The sequence below is a fragment of the Solanum dulcamara genome, chromosome 6, assembly GCF_947179165.1.
Source record: "Solanum dulcamara chromosome 6, daSolDulc1.2, whole genome shotgun sequence".
NCBI lineage: Eukaryota > Viridiplantae > Streptophyta > Magnoliopsida > Solanales > Solanaceae > Solanum > Solanum dulcamara.
In genome coordinates this window covers 10,365,641-10,387,604 of record NC_077242.1, presented here as the reverse complement: position 1 = coordinate 10,387,604, position 21,964 = coordinate 10,365,641, and the positions used below count along the sequence as shown (strand labels likewise).

Sequence of the window (21,964 nt, the reverse complement as noted above, 5' to 3'; positions counted from 1 at the left end):
TTTTTAATTATTGGTGTAATGATATTTATATTTTATGTTGGTATGTTTTTTCAGGTTATAGTGATCTATTATAAAATGTATAAATAAACTCGTATAGAAAATGAAATTGCTATAAATAATTTTTTAGATATTCTTGTCTGAAATTGATAGAATTGATCTTTCATAGCACTATGTTTCTGAGACAGCTTTACTCATTTTTTGTCATTAGTCTTACACTTTTTATTTTTCTTCTGCTTTAAAATATATAAATAATAATCAGTGCAAATATTAATTGAGGGTGAGTAGAACTAATAAATCTAAAGAAGAATGATAATTTTATCTTAAAGATTATTTTGGCCATCATCATTTTTTTATGTTGTTATTAGTTGTTACCTTTCTCAAATAGTAATTATAATACTTTTCTCTATATCATTAATTATGAATACCTTTCTCAAATAATAATAATGATACTTTTTTCTACATTATTGGTTATTTATTAAAATTTACTTGTAAAATCATTGGAAGTTTTATTTTTGCTTATTTTCTAAATAAAAAAATTATAAAATTGAATATAAATGAGATGTATGCCCCGTAGATCCATGGGACTTACGCTCTGTGTCTCGAGGCTTACGCCTCGCCTTTCGCCCCCGCCTTTTAAAACACTGCTCTAAACCCATGTTTCCCTCTTCATTTTTTCTATTCCTCCAATTTCTTCCTTTTTTGGTAATTAGTAATTTTATTAATCACCAAAATGAGAGTTACAAACCTGAGCCAACAATACACTACTAGCTCATCAATGAGACAACGTTTTAGCTAGGACTCAAATACGAAATTAAAAGCTACATCTATCTAAGAATAGCTTGGCCGGTACAGTAGCTTGAACACAACATACACAAGCAATTCGTCGCGCTATATTCTCCATCGCATTTTCTTGCTTCTCAAACACTCTTGCATTTCTCTCTTTCCAGATTGCATAATATATATTCAGTGTAGATTAGTGCTTGGTTACTTTTCCCCTTGGTCTTCAATATGATCCATTGTTGATTTGTATTCCAGTTAGAACATTGAGGTTGATCTATCATTATCCATTGAAGTAGTCTTTTTCATAGTTGATTAGCAAACATACATTCAAAGAACAAGTGATTTCTTGTTTCTTGTTCTTATCGGCATATAACACACATAGGATCCACTTGCATTCTCCATTTCAGCAATCTATCCGTCGTGAGAAGTCTGTTTTTTGTTTGCAACCATAGTGTGAATATAGCTTTAGGACTTGCTGAACTATGACATATCAAACTTCTCCATTCTACCTTTGGGTAGCTTCCAAGCATCTGATTATAGGCTTGTCGTAGCATACTCCTCTTTCCAACGGCTCCATTCTGTAACAAGTGCAACATGCCCTTAGCTCCAAATATCTTTCGAACCATCCAACATGCTTGGGCAAGTACACTAAGCTCGTCCATGCTCTGCCCTTTGATATAGTAACTATAGATCCACTTAATCCATAGTCTGTCTTGTTTCTGCTCTATATCCCAACACATCTTTAAAATTGTGGCTTTGTTCCACATCTTTAAGCTCACCAAGTTTAATCCTCCATCTACCTTTGGTGTACACATTTTCTCCCATGAAACAAGTGCCTTTTTGGTGATCTCATTTGTTTCTAACCAGATATAGCTTCTGCAATAGACTTCAATTGTTTTCATCACTTTAAAGGGAAAGACAAACAGTTGAGCCCAATAAGCTTGGATCTCAAAGATCACATTTTTAACTAGTTGCATTCTCCCCACATAGAATAGCTTTTTGGCTGTCCAAGATGAAATTTTTGCTACAATTCGATCAATCAGTAGTTTACCACTAGACAATGCTGAGTTTTTTGATTGATAGTGGCACTCCAAGGTATCTAAAAGGCAACTCTCCATGATTATAGCCTAGTGCCTGCTGAATTTGGCTCATTTCCTGTCTAGACACCCTTTCAAAATATATAGCACTTTTAGCCAGATTTACTTGTAATCCTAAAGCTGCTGTGAATATTGAGAACTTCTCATGCAGCAATTATACAGATGCTTGACTTCCTTTTGCAAACATGAGGAGGTCATCTACAAAGCTCAGATGAGTAATCCTAAGTCTGCTGCACCTAGGATGATATTTGTATTGCTTGTGATTAGAAGGATCATTTAAATTCCTGCTCAAATACTCCATATCTATAGCAAACAAGAAGGGAGACATTGGATTCCCTTGCCTGAGTCCTCTAGCTGCCTTGAATGGTTTTGTCAATTCTCCATTGATCAGTATGGGATAGGACACAGTAGAGACACACTTCATAACCCAATTTGTAAAATTGATAGGAAACCTCAAGCCTGCCATTACTTGCTCTAAGTACTTCCAATCAACAATATCATAAGCATTTTGGATATCCACCTTGACCATGCACCTAGGTGAAATATTCTTCCTGATGTAAGTTTTAACTAACTCATGTGCAAGAATGATATTATCTGCCACTTTTCTCCCTAGGATAAATCCAGCCTGATTTTCTGATATCAATATAACTATTACCCTTTGAATTCTATTTGCCATCACTTTAGCTATGATTTTGTACAAGATAGTAGAACAAACAATGGACCTATATTCTCTAATGTTAGATGGATTTGGCACCTTAGGTAACAAAGTAACTGTAATGCAATTTACAATTTTGAATAGCTTACCAGTATTGAAAAATTCCTTTACAACATCATTTATGTCATACTTGATCACTGGCCATGCTTTTTTAAAGAATACAACATTATATTCATCTACACTTGGAGCTTTATCATCACCTATTGAGCAAAATCCATCATATATTTCCTTGTCAGATACATCTTCGCACATATTCAGTTGTTGAGAATGAGTCAGGGTTGAACCTGCTTTCATAATTAGGGTGTGGATCGGTCGGTTCGGTTCGGCTTTATGTATTATCAGTTTGATTTATCAGTTTTTGGTTTTTAAATATGCTAAACCAATAACAACCCAATAAGATATTTTTTATGGATTTTCGGTTTATCGGTTTTAATCGTTAACAGTTCAATTTTTGATTTACCCAATAAGAAAATGCTCATAAAATAAATATATGACTTCACACTTCTCTAATATTTTTTGGTAAGCATGTAAATGCTTTGATATACTGAAATAAAAAAGATAATGAGAAAATTGCATCAATAAAAGTATATGTAGTACGAAGGCTACAATTACATGTTACAACCAAAAGATAATATGAAATTTCTGATGTTAGTAAAATTACATACGTTTATGAACTTGAAAAAACTACAATTACAAACTAAAACTAAAACTAAAACCAAGCAGTCAAACAAGACAATCTTGAACAATCTTAATTTTTACTTTAATCTTTAGGTTTTGTGTAAAGACTAAAGTGGCCTAGTGTGAAGTAGAAGTACCTTGAAGACTGTAGCATACTATTATGTTAAATTATTATTAATATTTAATATTTATGAAGAGTAAAGTAGTACAATACTATTGTCTTAATAGGTTATCGGTTTACCCAATAATCTAATACTAAAAATCGATAATGGATCGATAACCCGATAATTTTTTTTATAAAACCATTAAGAACCCATTAACCCAATATCCCAATAGCAATAACCTAATAATATTTTTTTCGGTTCGCTTTATTGGTCTGTTCGATTTTTGCACACCCTGACCTTATTTACTGCAATAGTACTAGTTAGAGTAGTTCCCATTAGAGATTGATAAAAAGCAATGATCTTCTCTTGTATTGCAGTAGGTTCCACCAGTTTTGCTCCATTTAAAAAAGTTCTACAATCTGCTTCTTATATCTCCTCTTCTTAATCATTGCTCTAAAATACTTGTTATTTGAGTCTCCCAATTTTATCCACATAGCCCTTGATTTTTGCTGATTAATACTCTCCTCTATATTAGTCCATTTCTCTAGTTAAATCAACAGCTCTTTCTCTTCTAAAGTCAAATCTTCAGTATAGTGTGAGGACAAGTTCATCTAAGTAGTCTTTAAGGTGTTTATGATAATTTGGGTCCTCTCAATAGCTCCTTTATAATTTCTCTCATTCATCATTTTGAAATGTGGCTTCAGATCCTTTAGTTTTCCCCATATGTAGCTTAGTTTATTACCATGAATTCTACCTGACCAAATTCTTTGAACTGTAGGCACAAACTTCTCATGACTTGACCATACATTGAAGAATCTGAAAAGAGTTTTAATGTTACATGAGTTCATTTTTACATCTAGTAGCATTGGAGAGTGATCTGATATATGAGGCAACCTGTATTCTAATATCAATTGTCCAAACTGCATCATCCAATCATTATTACCCATTGCCCTGTCCAACCTGCTATAGATTCTGTCTACACCAAGTTGTCTATTAGACCAATAGTTGTAATCCCCTTTCCACATCAGTTTATTTAAGAACAAATCCTACACACACTCAGCAAAGTCCTTAGTTTCAATCCTTGTTAAAGGAGCACCATACAATCTATCTTGGTTATGCAATAATGCATTGAAATCTCCCCACATCAACCAAGGTTTGGTACATTGAGTTGCCAGATATCTTATTTTTTCCATAAAGCTTTCCTCTGATCAATTGTATTAAATCCATACACCACAGTCATACAAAAGTCTATCTTCTTGTCTCTACTTGACATATTACAGTGAATATATTGAGCTTCTTGATTAACCACTGCAACTTCAACCTTATTATCATCCCACATTATCCATATTCTTCCATTCTGGGCACTTGTATAGTTGTGTATTAAACTCCAGCTAGGAACTATTGTTTATGCTATAGCTACTGCCTTATTCTCCTTTACTCTATTCTCTATTAAGCCAACAAATTTTATATGATTACCTTTAATATAAGTACTCAGTTTCATTTGCTTATACTTCTTATTCATACCTCTAATATTCCATACTAACCAAGACATTTAACTATTAGAGGAGGTGCCACCTCCTTCATCAGGAAGTAGAGTGGATGCCAACACAACAGTTGTGGGTTGTAATACTTCACATTTGTCATAGGAACCGTTATAGCTTGAGCATAGCTTTTCACACTAGCACTGCCTGATGTAGTTTCAGTACTTCTAATTTGTTGCTTACCTCTGTTAGTCACTGTTATGAACTCCTCAGTTTTTGGGTGATGTGGTTGCACTAAATTGGCTGCCTATTGTTTCTCCGGTATCATGATTGGTTCTTGAAAACCAGTGTCTTTAGGTAACCATTTAGCTTTCACCTGTTTCTGTTTTGGGGGATGTTAATGCTGTTTTGGTCTTGTTTGGTCAAGTTGTTTGAATTGTTGCTTGTGACAATAATGGCCTATCATCATACACTCTTCACAATACTCTGGCTTAAAGTCAAATGCAATCACTTGTTGAAATGACTTCCCATGTGCATCCATGACCGTTATCTCATTTGGGATTGGCTTTGTGATATCAACCTCAATTAACATTCTAGCATACGAAATCCTGATTTGTTTTGTAGTGCTTCATCCGTAAACACTGGAACTTCTATGACACTTACAATTCTGCTCAATGAATCAGATCCCCAACAGTTTAGAGGTAACTTTGGAAAGGTAATCCGGAGTGGAATTTCAGTTAAGAACTCTGCCTTAAAATCGAGATTGGAGTTCCATTGCTTCAGTATCATAGGTTTGTTGTTAGTACTATAAGGCCCTGCAAATAGTATCTCCTTCATATCTAGCTCTGATTGAAATTTCACTACATAATATCCCTCATCATGGTAATACAAATCAGGACTCACCACTATAGTCAAGTTTTGTGTAATAAACCTCTTCATATAATTGTACCCAGGCAGTTCACCAATGACAAATAGAATTAGAGAATGTTTCCATTTTTCCTCTTCTTTCTCCTGCTCTTTTCCATCTAACTTCATTATGATACAACTATTTACCACTTCAGGTGTAATATAACTCAAAGGCATTCCATTACTTGCAACCCTATTTCCAACAAAAAGACTCACCTATGGAACTTTATTACCTTCCATATCTGGCTTCAACTCACTCTTTTGTTTTCCCAAATTCTGCTCCTGCAGATTTGGGATCTACAGTAACCAATGAAACAGTATTTGGCACTATACTAGTTGCTGGTATTTTTGCTTCTGGCTCTTCAAGATCTTTTTGCAGGTGACTCTGACTTTCCTCTGGGCTTCAATTAATACACCTTCGAATCAACCTTGATGTTCCAATGTATTCACTCATCTTCATTATAGGGCTTCCATTATTGCTTGATGTTTCTCTTGCCTGCTCACAAAGTTCTTTCAGTTGTGAGCCAAGTTCTTTGTGACTGATTATGCTTCTAGTTGAAGTTGTTAGCTCATTTCTTGGCCTCCCTCGTCGTCTCCTTTTTTTCCATACCCACTACGACGCACGTTAGCAGCACTTACATCAAGAGCATTTTAGAGATAAAATTTTTTCTTTCTTTCCTTTCTTTGCTCCCACAATTTTTGCAGTTAATTAAAAATTTGAAATTCTTATTAGTTCTCTCTTCAGTCAATTTATATTAACTTCCTCAATAGGTAGTTTTTCCTTTTCTTCAACTTACGGTTCAGTTTTGTCTTTTTGTTTTTTCATATTTAAAGTCCTGATACAAATTGATGATACTCCTTCTTTTAGAATTGGTATTATCAAGTTAAATGTAGCTACTATTAATAGTGTTTATGATTCTGATGACGAGTGTTGGACTGAAAAAAAATTCAAACAAGTGCATGATCAATTACATCAATTAGCAATGGCGAATCTAAATGTTGATAAGGAAAAGTCGAAGAAGTACATGTATATTCTTCTTCTAATTTTAATGTGGAAACCCCCCCTCCCCCCCCCCCCCAAAAAAAAAGGGTAGAAAAGTTGGATCTGTAATTTTATGGGAAAGTCTTTCTTTACCTTAGGTTTTGATTTTTAATGTATTTGGTGGTTTTTTATTTTTTAAATCATGAATTATGATACATTACAACTTATAATGTAATGTATCGTGTTCAAATATTACTTTTGATACATAACCCTAAGTTTTTGAATAATAAATTTTCATATATCATGTGTATGGTTCTGTACTAGATATATACTTCTTTAAATTTAAGTAAAATTTGGTACTAGATACATTCAACTAGTATCATTCACAAACTTAGAGTTATTTTTGATACATAACCCTAAGTCAGTCAATCATGAAATTTTATGTATCATGTGTATGATTTTGTACTAGATACATAAATGATGCAAAATTAAGTACAGGTTAGTATCAGATACATTCAACTAGTATCATTCACAAACATAAGATTAATACATAAGCCTAAGTATGTCAATCATAAAATTATATGTATCATTTGTATGATTTTATACTTGATACATAATTATTTCAAATATAAGTAAAAGTTTGTAACAGATACATTCATTTAATATCATTCACAAACGTAGGGTTATTTTTGATACATAATCCTGTCCGTGAGTCATAAAATTTTATGTATCATGTGTATGATTCTGTAATTGATACATAACTACTGCAAATTTAAGTACAATTTAGTATCAGATACATTCATCTAGTATCATTAAGAAACCTAGGGTTATTCTTGATACATAACCCTAGGTCTGTGAATTATAAAATTCTATGTATCATTTGTATGGTTCTATACTTGATATATAACTGCTTCAAATTTAAATATAAATTTCGTTAATGCAGGGTATGAAGTATATGATCAAAAAAATTCCATCTTTTGGGATAGATTAGGAGAAGAGAATTTAGGAAAACTGAAAGGAAAAAATGGATGAAGAAGAAAAATTATTACTATTTGGGATAGATTAGGGAGAAGAGAATTTTAAATTTGAATTGTTTGAAGTTCCTAAAGTTTTGGGAGAGATTGATATCAATTTCTTTTGCGTTATTTGTGGAACTGACATTTAATTTTATCTTTAATTTTCTTTTTAAACAAAACAGTCAAGCTGTCTAATGTATCACAATTAATGTATTCGGATGTGGCAAATTTAATTTTTTTTTGTAAATTGAAAAAGGGTAAGGATAAAATGTAATTTGCTCCTTACATATAGGATTTATGTAAGTTATACTTGTAATATCTCATTGTAGGAAATATTGCAAGAGTTAGACTAAAATATGGAAAAATTTCGTAATAAGATAAATATTTGATATACATTGACTATACATCATAATAGTTTGAAAGAATTACAATTTGTAGCTATAGTTAACATTTAAAAATAATTTTTTTCCTATCTCTCTTGCCTTTCTCCTCTCTCTGCCCCCCCTCCCCCCCGCGTCGCCTCTCTTTGTCCCCCTCTGCACTCTCACTCGCTTCTCTCCTCACTCTCTGCCCTCACTCTCACTGTTTGCCTCTCTTTCTTTTTTCTCTCTTGCACGCCTCCTCCTTTCTCACTTAATACAGATACAAATAGTAACACCTAATGATATAAATATAAATGTTAATAGTCATAATACAAATATAATGATAACAGTTAATTATACATATATTTTTTAGTGATACAATATATATATATATATATATATATATACAAGGTGACAAATACAACTACACGTGGCAATAGATGAGTGCTCTCTTTCAGTGATACAAAATACAAACACACATGGCAACATATGTATACAAACTCACATGAATGCAAATGTAATTTGTTACGAAATACAACATTGATATAATTGTACTAATTGATACAAATTATATTTTGTTAATCATTCGAACTTGATACAACATTGGTACAATTTGTATTCGCTGATACAATTATATTCATTGATAAATTTGTATTCATTCATACAATTGTATTCATTCATACATATATACATACTAGTTACATATATATATATATATATATATATATATATATATATATATATAATCATCCAACATATATATACAAATACAATTAACATCTCTCCTCTCTGTTGCCCTTTTCTCGCTTGCCTCTCTTCTCCTATCTCAATCTCGCTCGCCTTTCTCCTCCTCTCCCAATTTCGCTCACCTCTCTCCTCCTTTCCCAATCTCGCTCGCCTCTCTCTTTCTTATAGTAGCTAATTTTTTTATAGAAATCAATTGTACTCATGATGCAATTATCAATCAAATATACAAATTAGATGTGTCTCTCCTCTCTCTCCCGGATGTCGCTCGCCTCTCTCTGCCCTCTCTCAATTTCACTCGCCTCTCTCCTCCTTTTAGTAGCTAATTTATTATATAAATCAATTATATCAATTGCATCCGTGATACAATTATCGACCAGATGTACAAATCAATTGTGTCTCTTTCCTCTTTCTCCCAGACGTCGCTCGCCTCTCTCCTACTTCTAACCTATAGCTATGAATCGTAATTAAATTAACTATAGCTAAGGAGCCTATTTATATTTCTAGTCTAAACTATTTTGAAATTATCTCTTAAAATATTGAACTAATAAATGGATTATGACTTGACTTGTCTTATATTATTTCGAGTAATATAAGTTAGATCTATTTGGATAAACAATAAATCACTAAACTCTTCATCCAACTCAAACTTACTTTTTTATAAAGATGATTATTGTTATAGATAAAAAAGTAGATATAGAAAAAAAAATTACACAAGAATCGATTTTGAGAAAACAATTAACTATTATAATGAAGTGGTGTTATATTAGAATATACTATAGAATCTAATTGTAAGGTGCACATCGATCGATTCGATCCGATTTTATTTATTATCAATTCATTTTTTTAATTTTTTGGTTTGTGAATACGCTAAAGTAATAAGCAAACTAATAAGATATTTATAATCGATTGTTGATTAGTTGATTCTTGGTCCTTAATAGTTTGATTTTTGGTTTAACTGATTAGAAAATGCTCATATAATCGTATTTACACAATATTAATAAAACAAAAATAGTAGCAAGATTCGATGCGCAACACAATTTCTACATTGGTCATTTTGATTTAAGACAGAATTGTTCGAATTTCTTCTAAAGACTCATGTAATAAATTGCATAAATAATATTAATTGTCTATCTTTAGTCACAATCAAATTAAAAATTCAGAAGCGAAAAGGTAATACTAATTTGTTTTGGATTTGAGAAATTCATCTATGGCTATGGGACATGAAGCTAGGCTATGGCTATTTGTCTCAGAGTTTCTTGAAGGTTTTTTCTACTGATTTTGTGCCTCTTTGACAAATATATTTTTGGGCTTACAAAGAGTAGACTTTCGGATGGGTCTCATTTTGTGTCCTCAAACAGATGAGCCCCATTCTATACATATTATTTCTTTTTTTTCTTTGTAATTATCCTATTAGGTTAGTAGACAAATTAGAAATAGACACCTGTATATTTAGTTACAATAGAGATGCTCCTTACTTGTATAAATATAGCTCAAGTGTACAGAACTTAGTTCATTCAGAAATAACAGGAGATATTTTTTTTCTATGTTGCTTTATTTTGTCAGTTTGTGTAGAGAAAATGATACAAATTTAAATTTCTAAATCGTATCAGAAGAGAGAAATGATGCAATAGAGAGGCATGGAGGATAATCATTTGTGTTGCCTACTATTAAAAATTAAAAAATATTAAAGTTATTATTGTTATAAAATATTCTATATCTTAATGAAATAAAGCGGAGAGAGTAAAAAAGGAAAAACCGAGGAAGAAAGAATAACGGAGAAGACAATGTAACGTTTTTTTTTCTTCTGCTCTATTTCATTAAGATATAGAATATTTTATAACACGTTATCAGCACGAGGCTCCGGCTAATTTTTCAAGGTAACAAAAGTGGTAAGAGTTTTATTTAATTTTATTTTTATAAAATGGCAAATATTTCCAAAATTGAATTTACTACTCTTTATATCTCTGGAAAAGGCTACTCATCATGGGCACTTGATGCCGAAATTCATTTAGAATCAATGGGTCTGACAGACACCATTAAAGATGACAATATGACATCCAATCAAGACCGTGCTAAAGCCATGATATTTCTCCATCACCATCTTGACGAGGGACTAAAATTACAATATCTCACATTAAAAGACCCCCTTAAATTGTGAAAAAATTTAAAAGAAAGATATGACCACCTGAAGTTGGTCATGCTTCCACAAGCTCGTCATGATTGACTAAATCTGAGATTAATGGATTTCAAAAATATAACTGAATATAATTCTACTCTATTTAGAATTATAGCTCAGTTAAATTTATGCGGAGAAGTGATCACTGAGCAAGATAAACTTGAAAAGGCATACTCCACATTTTCACCCGCGAATATGCTCCTGCAGCAGCAATATCGCGAAAAAAAATTTAAAAAATATTTTGAATTACTTTCTCACCTTCTTATTGCTGAAAGACATAATGAACTATTAATGAAAAATCATGATAGTCGGCCAGTTGGTTCTTTGCCACTCCCTGAAGTAAATCAGGCAAATTCTAACCAACGAGAAAGAGGTCATGGCCCCAGTCGTGGTCGTGGTCAAAGAAGGAATTTTAATCATGATACTCGGCTGGCACCGAAAAATGATCAACAATATAAAAGGCAGGGTAAAAAGCCAGAAGCTTTACCGAAGAATAATTCAGAAAGTGTATGTCATAGATGTGGAGGTGTGGGGCACTAGTTGCGGACTTGACGGTCGTCAAAACGTCTGGTTCAGCTATATCAGGCATCGTTAAAAAGGGCAGAAAATAATCCAGAGACAAATTTTATCTCTGAAGATAATATTGAACCTATGCATTTGGATGTAACTGATTTCTTTAATTTTTGAGACAAAAATATGAATATTGATAGGACAAATAATATGTAAATATTTTTCTTTTTTTTTTGTATTAAATATGATGTTTGTATTTTTCCAGTCAATGTAAATAAATAAAATTTATGTAATGTACCATGAGTTAATACTTATTTTATTTCTTATTTAAGAAAATATGAAAATGCCTCAAATTTTATTTGAATCAATGACCAATCACGAGGATATTTGTGTAATTGATAGTGGAACAATCCATGCTATATTTAAAGACGAGAAATATGTTTGTAACTTGCTAAGAAGAAAAGCAAATGTTACTACAATTTCTGGTAATTCAAAAATGATAGAAGGCTCCGAAAAAGCTACTATAATTCTGCCTAAGGCGACAAAAATTGTTATAGAAGATGCACTATTTTCTTCTAAATCCCCAAAAAACTTGTTAAGTTTTAAAGATATCCGCAGAAATGGATATCATGTTGAGACACTAAATGAAATGAATATTGAATATCTTGGTATAACCAAGAGTGTCTCAGGCCAGAAATATATTTTGAAAAAATTACTAACTCTGTCATCTAGCCTATATTATGCAAAAATTAGTGCAATTGAAGCACATATGATCGTAAAGCAGAAGTTTACTGATCCAAATACATTTGTGCTATGGCATGATCGAATAAGTCATCCTGGATCAATAATGATGAGACGAATTCTTGAAAATTTAACTGGACATCCGTTAAAGAACCAGAAGATTCTTACAAATGATGAATTTTCATGTGCTGCTTGTTATCAAGGCAAATTAATTGCCAGACCATCGACCCTGAAGGTTGGCATCGAATCTCCTGGCTTTTTAGAGCGTATACATGGAGATATATGTGGATCTATTCATCCACCTAGTGGATTGTTTAGATATTTTATGGTCCTAATAGATGCATCATCTAGATGGTCTCATGTGTGCCTGTTATCATCTCGCAACCTGGCGTTTGCGAAGTTGTTAGCATAAATAATAAGATTGAGAGCGTGATTCCCAGATTATCTAATTAAGGCCATTTGCCTTGATAATGCTGAAGAATTTACATCCCAAGCATTTAATAATTATTGCTTATCAATTGGGATAAAAATTGAATATTTTGTTGCTCATGTTCATACTCAAAATGGCCTTGCAGAGTCATTTATAAAGCGCCTACAATTGATAGCAAGACCTCTACTAATGAAAACAAAATTGTCAATTACTATTTGGGGTCATGCTATCTTACATGCAGCAGCACTTGTACGTCTTAGACTGACACATTATAATAAATACTCTTCGTCGTAATTAATATTTGGTCATGAACCAAATATAGCTCATTTAAGAATTTTTGGTTGTGCGGTATATGTACCTGTAGCACCACCACAACGTGCAAAAATGGGCCCTCAACGAAGGTTGGGCATATATGTTGGGTTAGACTCACCCTCCATAATTCGCTAGCTTGAATTATTGACAGAAGACTTATTCACTGCTCGATTTACAGATTGTCGGTTTGATGAAACAATTTTCCCGCCATTAAAGGGAGAAAAAAAGAAACCCGAAAAAGAAAAAGAAATTGCGTGGAAAGTTTCATCACTATCACATTTTGATCCATGTACTCGCACATGTGAGCATGAAGTCCAAAAGATCATCCACTTGCAGAAAATAGCAAATCAAATGCCAGATGCATTTACTGATTTGAAACGGATAACTAAGTCACATATCCCTGCAGTGAATGTACCTATCTGGATTGATGTCCCAAAAGGACCATCTACAAGTATCATAGCTTCTGAATCTCAAACACGCCAGAAGCGTGGTAGACCGTTGGGTTCAAAGGATAAAAATCCTAGAAAGAGAAGCGTGAGAAATAATAAAGATGATACTACAAAAGAACCTCCTGAAGAAGGTCCAGATTTGAGTAATCGTGATATTCCTGAAGAAATCAGTGAACCCGACACTCAAGTGAATGAAGAAATTTCAATAAATTCTTCTGGTGATGAGATAAATTTAGATCGATCTAAAATCACGGTTGATAATGTTTTTGCATATAATGTTGCACTTAACCTCATGCAAGATAGTGAAAGTCTTGAGCCTAAATCCATCGAATAATGTCGACGTAGATGTGATTGGCCAGAATGGCAAAAGGCAATTCAATCAGAATTAGACTCACTTGCTAAACGTGAGGTTTTTGGACCTGTAGTCCAAACCCCTGAAGGTGTAAAACCAGTTGGCTATAAATGGATTTTTGTTAGAAAATGAAATGAGAGAAATGAAATTGTAAGATTTGCACAAGGATTCTCTCAAAGACCCGGAGTCAACTATGAAGAAACATATTCACCCGTTATGGATGGAATAACATTTCGATATCTCATCAGTCTAGCTGTACATAAATATCTTGATATACATCTAATGGATGTAGTTACAGCCTACCTTTATGGTTCACTTGATAATGAAATTTACATGAAAATCCCAGAAGGATTAAAATTGCCTGAAGCATGTAATAAGTCTCGGGAGATGTACTCAATAAAACTGCAAAGATCATTATATGGTCTGAAACAATCAGGGCGTATGTGGTATAATCGCCTTAGTGAGTACTTAATAAATGAAGGATATATAAATGATGTCATTTGTCCATGTGTTTTTATTAAGAAAACGGAATCAGAATTTGTTATACTCGCCGTTTATGTTGATGATATAAATCTCATTGGAACCACTGAAGAGGTCCAAAAGGCAATTGAATATCTAAAGAAAGAATTTGAAATGAAAGACCTTGGAAAGACAAAACTTTGCCTAGGTCTGCAAATTGAACATTTAGCAGACGGGGTTTTTGTCCATCAATCTGCCTACACTGAGAAAATCTTAAAAAGATTTTACATGGACAAAGCACATCCATTAAGTACTACAATGGTTGTTCGATCACTTGAAGTGGAAAAAGATCAATTTCGACCTCCAGGAGAGAATGAAGAAATTCTTGGTCCTGAAGTACCATATCTCAGTGCTATTGGTGCACTTATGTATCTTACTAACGCAACTAGGCCTGATATAACATTTACTGTTAATTTGCTAGCAAGGTATAGTTCTTCCCCAACGCGAAGGCATTGGAACGGTATCAAACATGTTTTGCGATACCTAAAGTGTACTATTGATATGAGTTTGTTTTATACTAACAAAGGTTGCATAGACCTTATTGGTTATGCAGATGCATGTTATTTATCAGACCCACATAAAGCTCGATCTCAGACAGGCTATCTGTTTACACACGGAGGGACTGCTATATCATGGCGATCTAAAAGCAGTCCATTGTTGCTACTTCTTCAAATCATGCTGAAATAATAGCAATTCATGAAGCAAGTAGAGAATGTGTGTGGTTGAGATCGATGATACAGTTCATCAAAGAAAGATGCGGTCTGAAAAATGATGTTAAAGTACCCACAATTATATTTGAAGACAATGCCGCGTGCATAGCTCAATTGAAAGGTGACTTCATAAAAGGAGACAGAACGAAACATATTTCACCAAAATTATTTTTCACACATGATCTTCAGAAGAATGGTAATATTGATGTACAACAAATTCGTTCAAGTGATAATCTTGCAGATTTATTCACAAAGGCATTACCAACATCAACTTTTGAGAAGCTAAGATATAAGGTTGGAATGCGTCGTCTCCAAAATATCAAATGAAGTTTTCATCAGGGGGAGTAAAATACGCGCTGCACTCTTTTTTCCTTAACCATGGTTTTGTCCCACTGGGTTTTTCTGGCAAGGTTTTTAATGAGGCAACATTCAAGGCGTATTACCATATGTGTGTACTCTTTTTTCTTCACTAGGCTTTTTCCCATTAGGTTTTTCCTAAGTAAGATTTTAACGAGGCACAACATCTATAGATGTTCAAGATAACTATGAATAATTATTCTTTAACTAGAATATATATATATATATATATATTGACATCCAAGGGGGAGTATTAGATGATTGATGTCTCTTTCTCAAGTGGGGCCCACTTAAAAGTGGGCAAGTTGCCCACTTGAGATTGTTGCACAATTTGCTTTCTCATCTTCTATAAATGTCGTCCTTGGCATTGAGAAGAGAGGACACAAATACGAATATTGAAGTTTTCTTCTCAGTTTCTCCTTTCTTCTCTGTCATATTTCTTCGCCTTATTTTGTTGAATTTAGTTTATTTTATAACAATTTTGAATTTGTTGTCTTCAAGTGTCATTAACTTTGCACCCGTCCTTTTTTTTCCATATGAATATTCTTAACAACCAATTGCAAAAAAAGAAAAGAAAAGGAAGAACAAGAGAAGAGGGTGAGGAAGAATCTGATATTTTCACTTTTTAAAATTATATTTAATTTTCAGAATTATTTAAAAAAATGCTAATTATATTTCAAAAACAATCTTAAAAGTAGATATATACAAAAATCACCCTTCAGATTCAACAACAAAAAAATGTGATTGAATTTGGTACTTAGCTCGGGTATATTGGGCCTAATCCAATATTCAACCCAACCCAAATAGGATATATGCAAAATAAAGATGACGAAATTTCGCAAATAACCACAATAATAAATTTAATTAAGATTCTTAGCTATAGTTTACATATTTATAGGCTGTAGGTATAGTTTAAGCTGTCTAGTTTGTATAATTCGTGGATAATTGAGCTATTTTCATATAAATTCGAAATAACGAATTTATGCAAACATAAACATCTTAACTTTAAACGGTTATACAAATTATATTATACAAAATTATACTATATAAAAAGTTATATAAATTATATTATACAAATTTTGAATTATACAAACGTGCGAATTATACAAACTTCAACCGTAATTAACGCTAAATATTCATGGTAAATTGTAAATTAACTAAACTATAACTATGTTAACTAATTAACTAGTATATATTTGCTTATTCACGTAATTTTCCGAATAAAGAACAATGTTACAGAAACAAATTAAATTTAAAAAAAATTATGTTGTATAATGAAATTTGATCCCTAGTTATCATTTTTGTCGATACTTTCAATTACTTACATAATATAATAGTATTTTTAAAAAGGGAAAACTACACTTGTTAGACACAAGAAAAACTAATTATCCATCCATAACCCACCCTTAATTAACCTTTTTAATGCCCATTCAGCCAAAACAAATTACATTTCGTGCCCGCCAATTCATTTATTTGATACCGTCACAATATATATATACTATAATGATATCATTCAATATTTGTGTAATTTTTCATGAATGTATGTTATTGTATCATTGAGGCATTTAGAAATGTCTTGTTAAGAATTGAGGATTAACTTGGTGAAATAGTGGTTGTTCCTCAATTATAGAATTTCAATATCATGATAATATATGAATATACCACGGTAGTATCATTCATATACCATCGAATGACTTAGAAAAATCTTATGATACCATCACAATATATATATATATATAATGATGGTATCATTCAGGATTGTTGATTAACTTGGTGAAATAGTGGTTGTTCCTTAATTATGTCATTTTAATATCATGAAAATATATGAATATACTGTGATAATATCATTCATGTATCAATGAATGACTTAGGAAAACATTTTCGATATCATATATTTGTGCAATTTTTCCTGAATGTCTAGTTGTTCCTCAATGATACCATAACAACATGTCATATACTTTTATGGTATCATTTGAGAATTTAAAAGTTCCACATTAGAGGATTTAGGTGATCATCAATGGATATAAAGTAATTTCAGGCTTCTTCTTTTTTAATAATTTTTTTTGATTTGTGATTTGTGTGGAATCAAGTGTTGATTTGAATTGGAGAAGAAGAAGCATTGGGGAAGAAGGAGAATTAGGAAGAAGGAAATTTGAAAAGAAGGAGAGAACTACAAAATAAGAAGAACTGGGAAGAAGAAGAATTGAGAAAGAAGGAGTGAACCAGAGAAGAAGGAGACGACTTGAGCTATGAATTATAAAGGGCATTTGTCTTATTGACAGTAGTTCCTTTGCCGAAGAATAAATTCTCCAGATATAGAATGAAACTCTCCTATTATTTCTTTTTTGTCTGAAATTGATTTTTTATTGTTATAATAGAATGAATAGTGATTATATTGTTGATTTGATGGTAAAATAAATGTATTTCTAGTGTACATATAGTGTTTGACTAATGTATGCATGGAACCTATATATATATATATATATATATATATATATATATATATATATATATATATATATATATATATATATATATCTTATGTATCACATTATACACACAAGTCATATACACGACTTAAAAAGTACTTACAACAACATACAAGTGTGTATATCATAGGATGTCATAATATATCAATTGTATTTATATATATATAACTATATTCCGTGTAGAAGGTATTGAGATCGGTTGAACCCATTGATTATATGCTATATTATCCAATATTGCTAGTCTTAATGTACATATTTGGTTTAATTATATAAAAAATTCACAGTGCTAAAATAAATTAGGAATTTTCAATGTGACAAGCTTGAAAATTTTGAAAAATTAAAAAAGAAAATATTAATTAAAACGCCAAAAATATTATCAATATCCACTTAAAGAGATGTTATCCAATTTTAGAAATAATAGAATTTGTCCAAAATTAATGCACAACAAATCCTCTATCTTCCCACAAATATTGTCCATGACATGCAAACATATCTAGTCAAATTAAATTGCTAGAAACAAAGAATAACATCTCATGAGATCAAATACAAAATTGAAACAATTTGATTTGTCTTTTGTATATTTTGGGCAAGGGTGGTGGGTCATTAATTGGGGGTGGACCTTAATTTCTGTTTTTTCCTTAATTGTGAGGCGAGTTCTGTGTAAAAATTAACTTACTATCACATCAAGTCAGAGTTGATTTTTCGAATGATTATTTTTTTGTTTTAAAAAATTAAAATAAAAAAAAAGAATATTTTTTTAGATAATAACTATAATAAAAGTGATCATTTGAGAAATCAACTTGTGAAGCAATGATCTATATTAAAAACTCATAAGACATAAATCTTGGACACTTAAAATTAAATTATAATACTTCTATAATTATTGCTACTATAATAAAAATAATTTTTAACGACAATAAATATGCACATTATCAAAAAGAGCTAAAATTGCTGTCGATGTTAATTAATTTTCATTAAATTCAATATTGCTAGAATGCTAAAATGTAATTATGCTTTTAAAAAAATATATTTAATGATAATTAATTTATTATTATTAATTAATTATTGCTAAAGCTCATTTTTGAGATAATGTGCTAAAAATGCCTTTCAATTATATATTTCAAAATAGTAAAGCATTCAACGAAGTCAGCAATGACAGAAAGCTTTTAAAACTTTGTAAGGTTCTATATTTTTCACCCACACTAAATTTATTGGGATAATAATTCTTTTTTATCCCTTAATTATCGGCAAATTTTTTATTTTTCTTCTTATAAAAAATTTATAGTCAATATATTTAATTTTTAATTAATTAAAATATATATTTTTAATTCTTACATATAAGAATTATAATCATATTTAATTATTTTTAGAGTTATATTACTCACATATAGAAGCTCCCCCATCCCATCCCACCCCTCCGCCCTAGACCCTTCCCAAGAAAAATGTTTTGGTAGACAGACCATCTCATATTTTAAGAAAATATGATGTAGATAATTTTTTTTAACGTAATTTTATGAATTAAACATGTAATTTATAAATCATATAGAAATAATTTATTATTACTCTAAGGCTTTACGTCGGTTGAAATAATTAAACCGAGCTTAAACTCTATAAATGAACTAGTGAGACTATACTAAAGGTAACAATTTGAACAATGATTAAGCTAGATTAATATAAGGTGGTCTTTTAATAAAGTGGTGAACCCTGGGTCCCTCATGTTTGTTTAATTTTCAAATCAGTCTGAAAATTGAGCCTTTGCATAATGACAAAAAAGCTTTTGATTAGGGAACCTCTTTTTTTATTATTATTTTCTCACTCCGTCGTATTCGAAGTCCGCATTCGGAGTCGGACTAAATTAGAATCGCAAATCGCAAGATTTATTTAAAGATGGCGTTTTCAATAATTTTTTTTTATATTCAAAGGTCAAACTTAAAATCTTTGATTAAGAATAAAACAATCTCATCATTACTTATGTTGTTAAACATAAATTGAAGGTTCCACCGAGATTTGATTAGGGAATTTGATTATTAAGGGATCTCTAATTTCTTTATTGAATTGAAATCCTCATCCTAATCATCATGCTTCTATTGCACATGCTTAATTATCTTAATTTTCTTTTGCACCCTTTTACAGCTTTTTCTCTCTGGAATAATAGACTCACAAATCACAAAGAAAAGTTCCACATTTTGTTTGTGGTGAAGGAGAGCATATGAATGTCTTGTTTTGTTGACATTTTTAAAAATTGAAAAAAAAATAAAAACTAAATTGAAAAGGGTCTAAGCTTCTTTTTGTGATACACTATCATGGAGTTTTTATTTTTATTTATAGGGGACGATCTTTTGTTTGGAATAAACTTACAAGAAAATACAAATTTTAGATATTTTTATTTATTTTTCCACGTGATGTTTGATGTTCATATTGGTCCAATTAAATTCGAATTCGTGTCAAAAAATTCTACATTAAGAGGTTAAACACTTCCTAACAAAGCGACTAAGTACGAAGTGCTAATTCTAGATATAAACAATAGCGTATCTAATTCGGTTTTCCCAGATATTATATAGTAAGTCATTTTCGATAAACAAAAAGTAATAAGTAAACAAATAAAAATATATCAACCCGATGTACCATGAAGTTTATAACGAAATACTATACCAAGAGTTGTTGGAGAAAAAAAAATCATCACATTCTGTATCTCGAGAGTCAAACTCCTTGATCTTTAATCAATATTTTAAAATATAATATTTATTTAATTGATATGAGAAAAATTACAATCTATAATATTTTCTTCAATTTAAAAAATAAAAAAATAATTTATCATTTTATACTTATTTTACTTTTATTATAAAGTACTAATGCATCCATGAGTGATATGACTTCTAATAATTAGAGTGAGAGGGCAGACCAAAAACGTATCAAAGGAAGTGATTAAACATGACATGTCACAACTCTAATTTATCGAATACATGAACTTAAATAGAAGGCAAATTAAAATAATAATCTAGAAAATAGTCGAGAGTTGTCTCGCTTATCTTTCCCGCAGTTATTGCGGTAAAGAGGTGAAAAAGCTCACCCACCCCATCCTCGTCGCCCGACACTCCACATTGTCTCACTTTTACCAATTTCAGTGATGAGCTGTAAACCTGTAACTAACCCCGCATAATCGCTCCAAATTTTGAACTTATAACCCTTCTTCTTTTTCAACATCTTCCCACCTCTTTACATCACTCCCCCTTCTCTAATTTGTCTTTCTCTTTCTCACACACACGCAAACCAACAACAACAAGAAGAAGAAAATTCCATTCCGGAATCCAAAAGGATCAATGTGATCATCCTATCAAAGCTTTTGGACTCTTATAAGTAAGAATTTCAGTACCCTTTCTCATCTTCCTTCAAATTCACTTATGGGTTTTTCTTGCCGAAATTAAGAGGAATAATCAGAGTGAAATACGCTACTAATTTGTAGGCCAGAGGTGAGGGATTCAACAATTAGAAGCAAGAAAAATGGACGGTGAAGATAGGCTGAGGACGATGTGGAGAAACTTGAAGCAACGACTGGGATTCACCGGACTGGCCTGCTGTGGATCCTCTTGGAACCTGAGAGTATCAGACGTGACGATGAGGGAAGAAGAAGAAACAGAACAAGCCCAACAAATACAGGCTCAATTATTCGGCGAAGAGCCCATGATCGCGGCCCATCAAGGAAACGTGGACCTCGCTACAGCGCTGGCGGCGGAACGTCGATACCGGAGCGTGGATACCACGGCGCAACTGAAGACGTTGATGAGATTGTTTGAGGAAACGGACGGCAGAGATGAGAAGAAGAGTCTCAAATGGTACATTAAAGAAGAAGGAAGAGGTGGAATTGATGAAATGTGCTGCGTGTGCATGGAGAGGAATAAAGGTGCAGCGTTTATCCCCTGTGGACATACCTATTGTAGGGTTTGTTCCAGAGAATTGTGGTTGAACAGAGGCTTATGCCCTCTTTGTAACTGTTCCATTAAAGAGATTCTCAATATTTTCTAACATCACTTTCGGTGATTGGCCATGAAAT

General features: G+C 31.9%; 1 protein-coding gene across 1 annotated transcript; it reads left to right on the top strand.

Moving 5' to 3' along the window:
• The first annotated feature begins 21,180 nt into the window (after positions 1 to 21,180).
• On the top strand, positions 21,181 to 21,963 carry LOC129892131 (putative E3 ubiquitin-protein ligase XBAT35). The gene is made up of 2 exons (XM_055967683.1): positions 21,181 to 21,270; positions 21,377 to 21,963. The coding sequence occupies exon 2, from the start codon at positions 21,415 to 21,417 to the stop codon at positions 21,934 to 21,936; it is 522 nt and encodes a 173-aa protein (XP_055823658.1). The 5' UTR covers positions 21,181 to 21,270; positions 21,377 to 21,414; the 3' UTR covers positions 21,937 to 21,963.
• The last annotated feature ends 1 nt before the right edge of the window (position 21,964 follows it).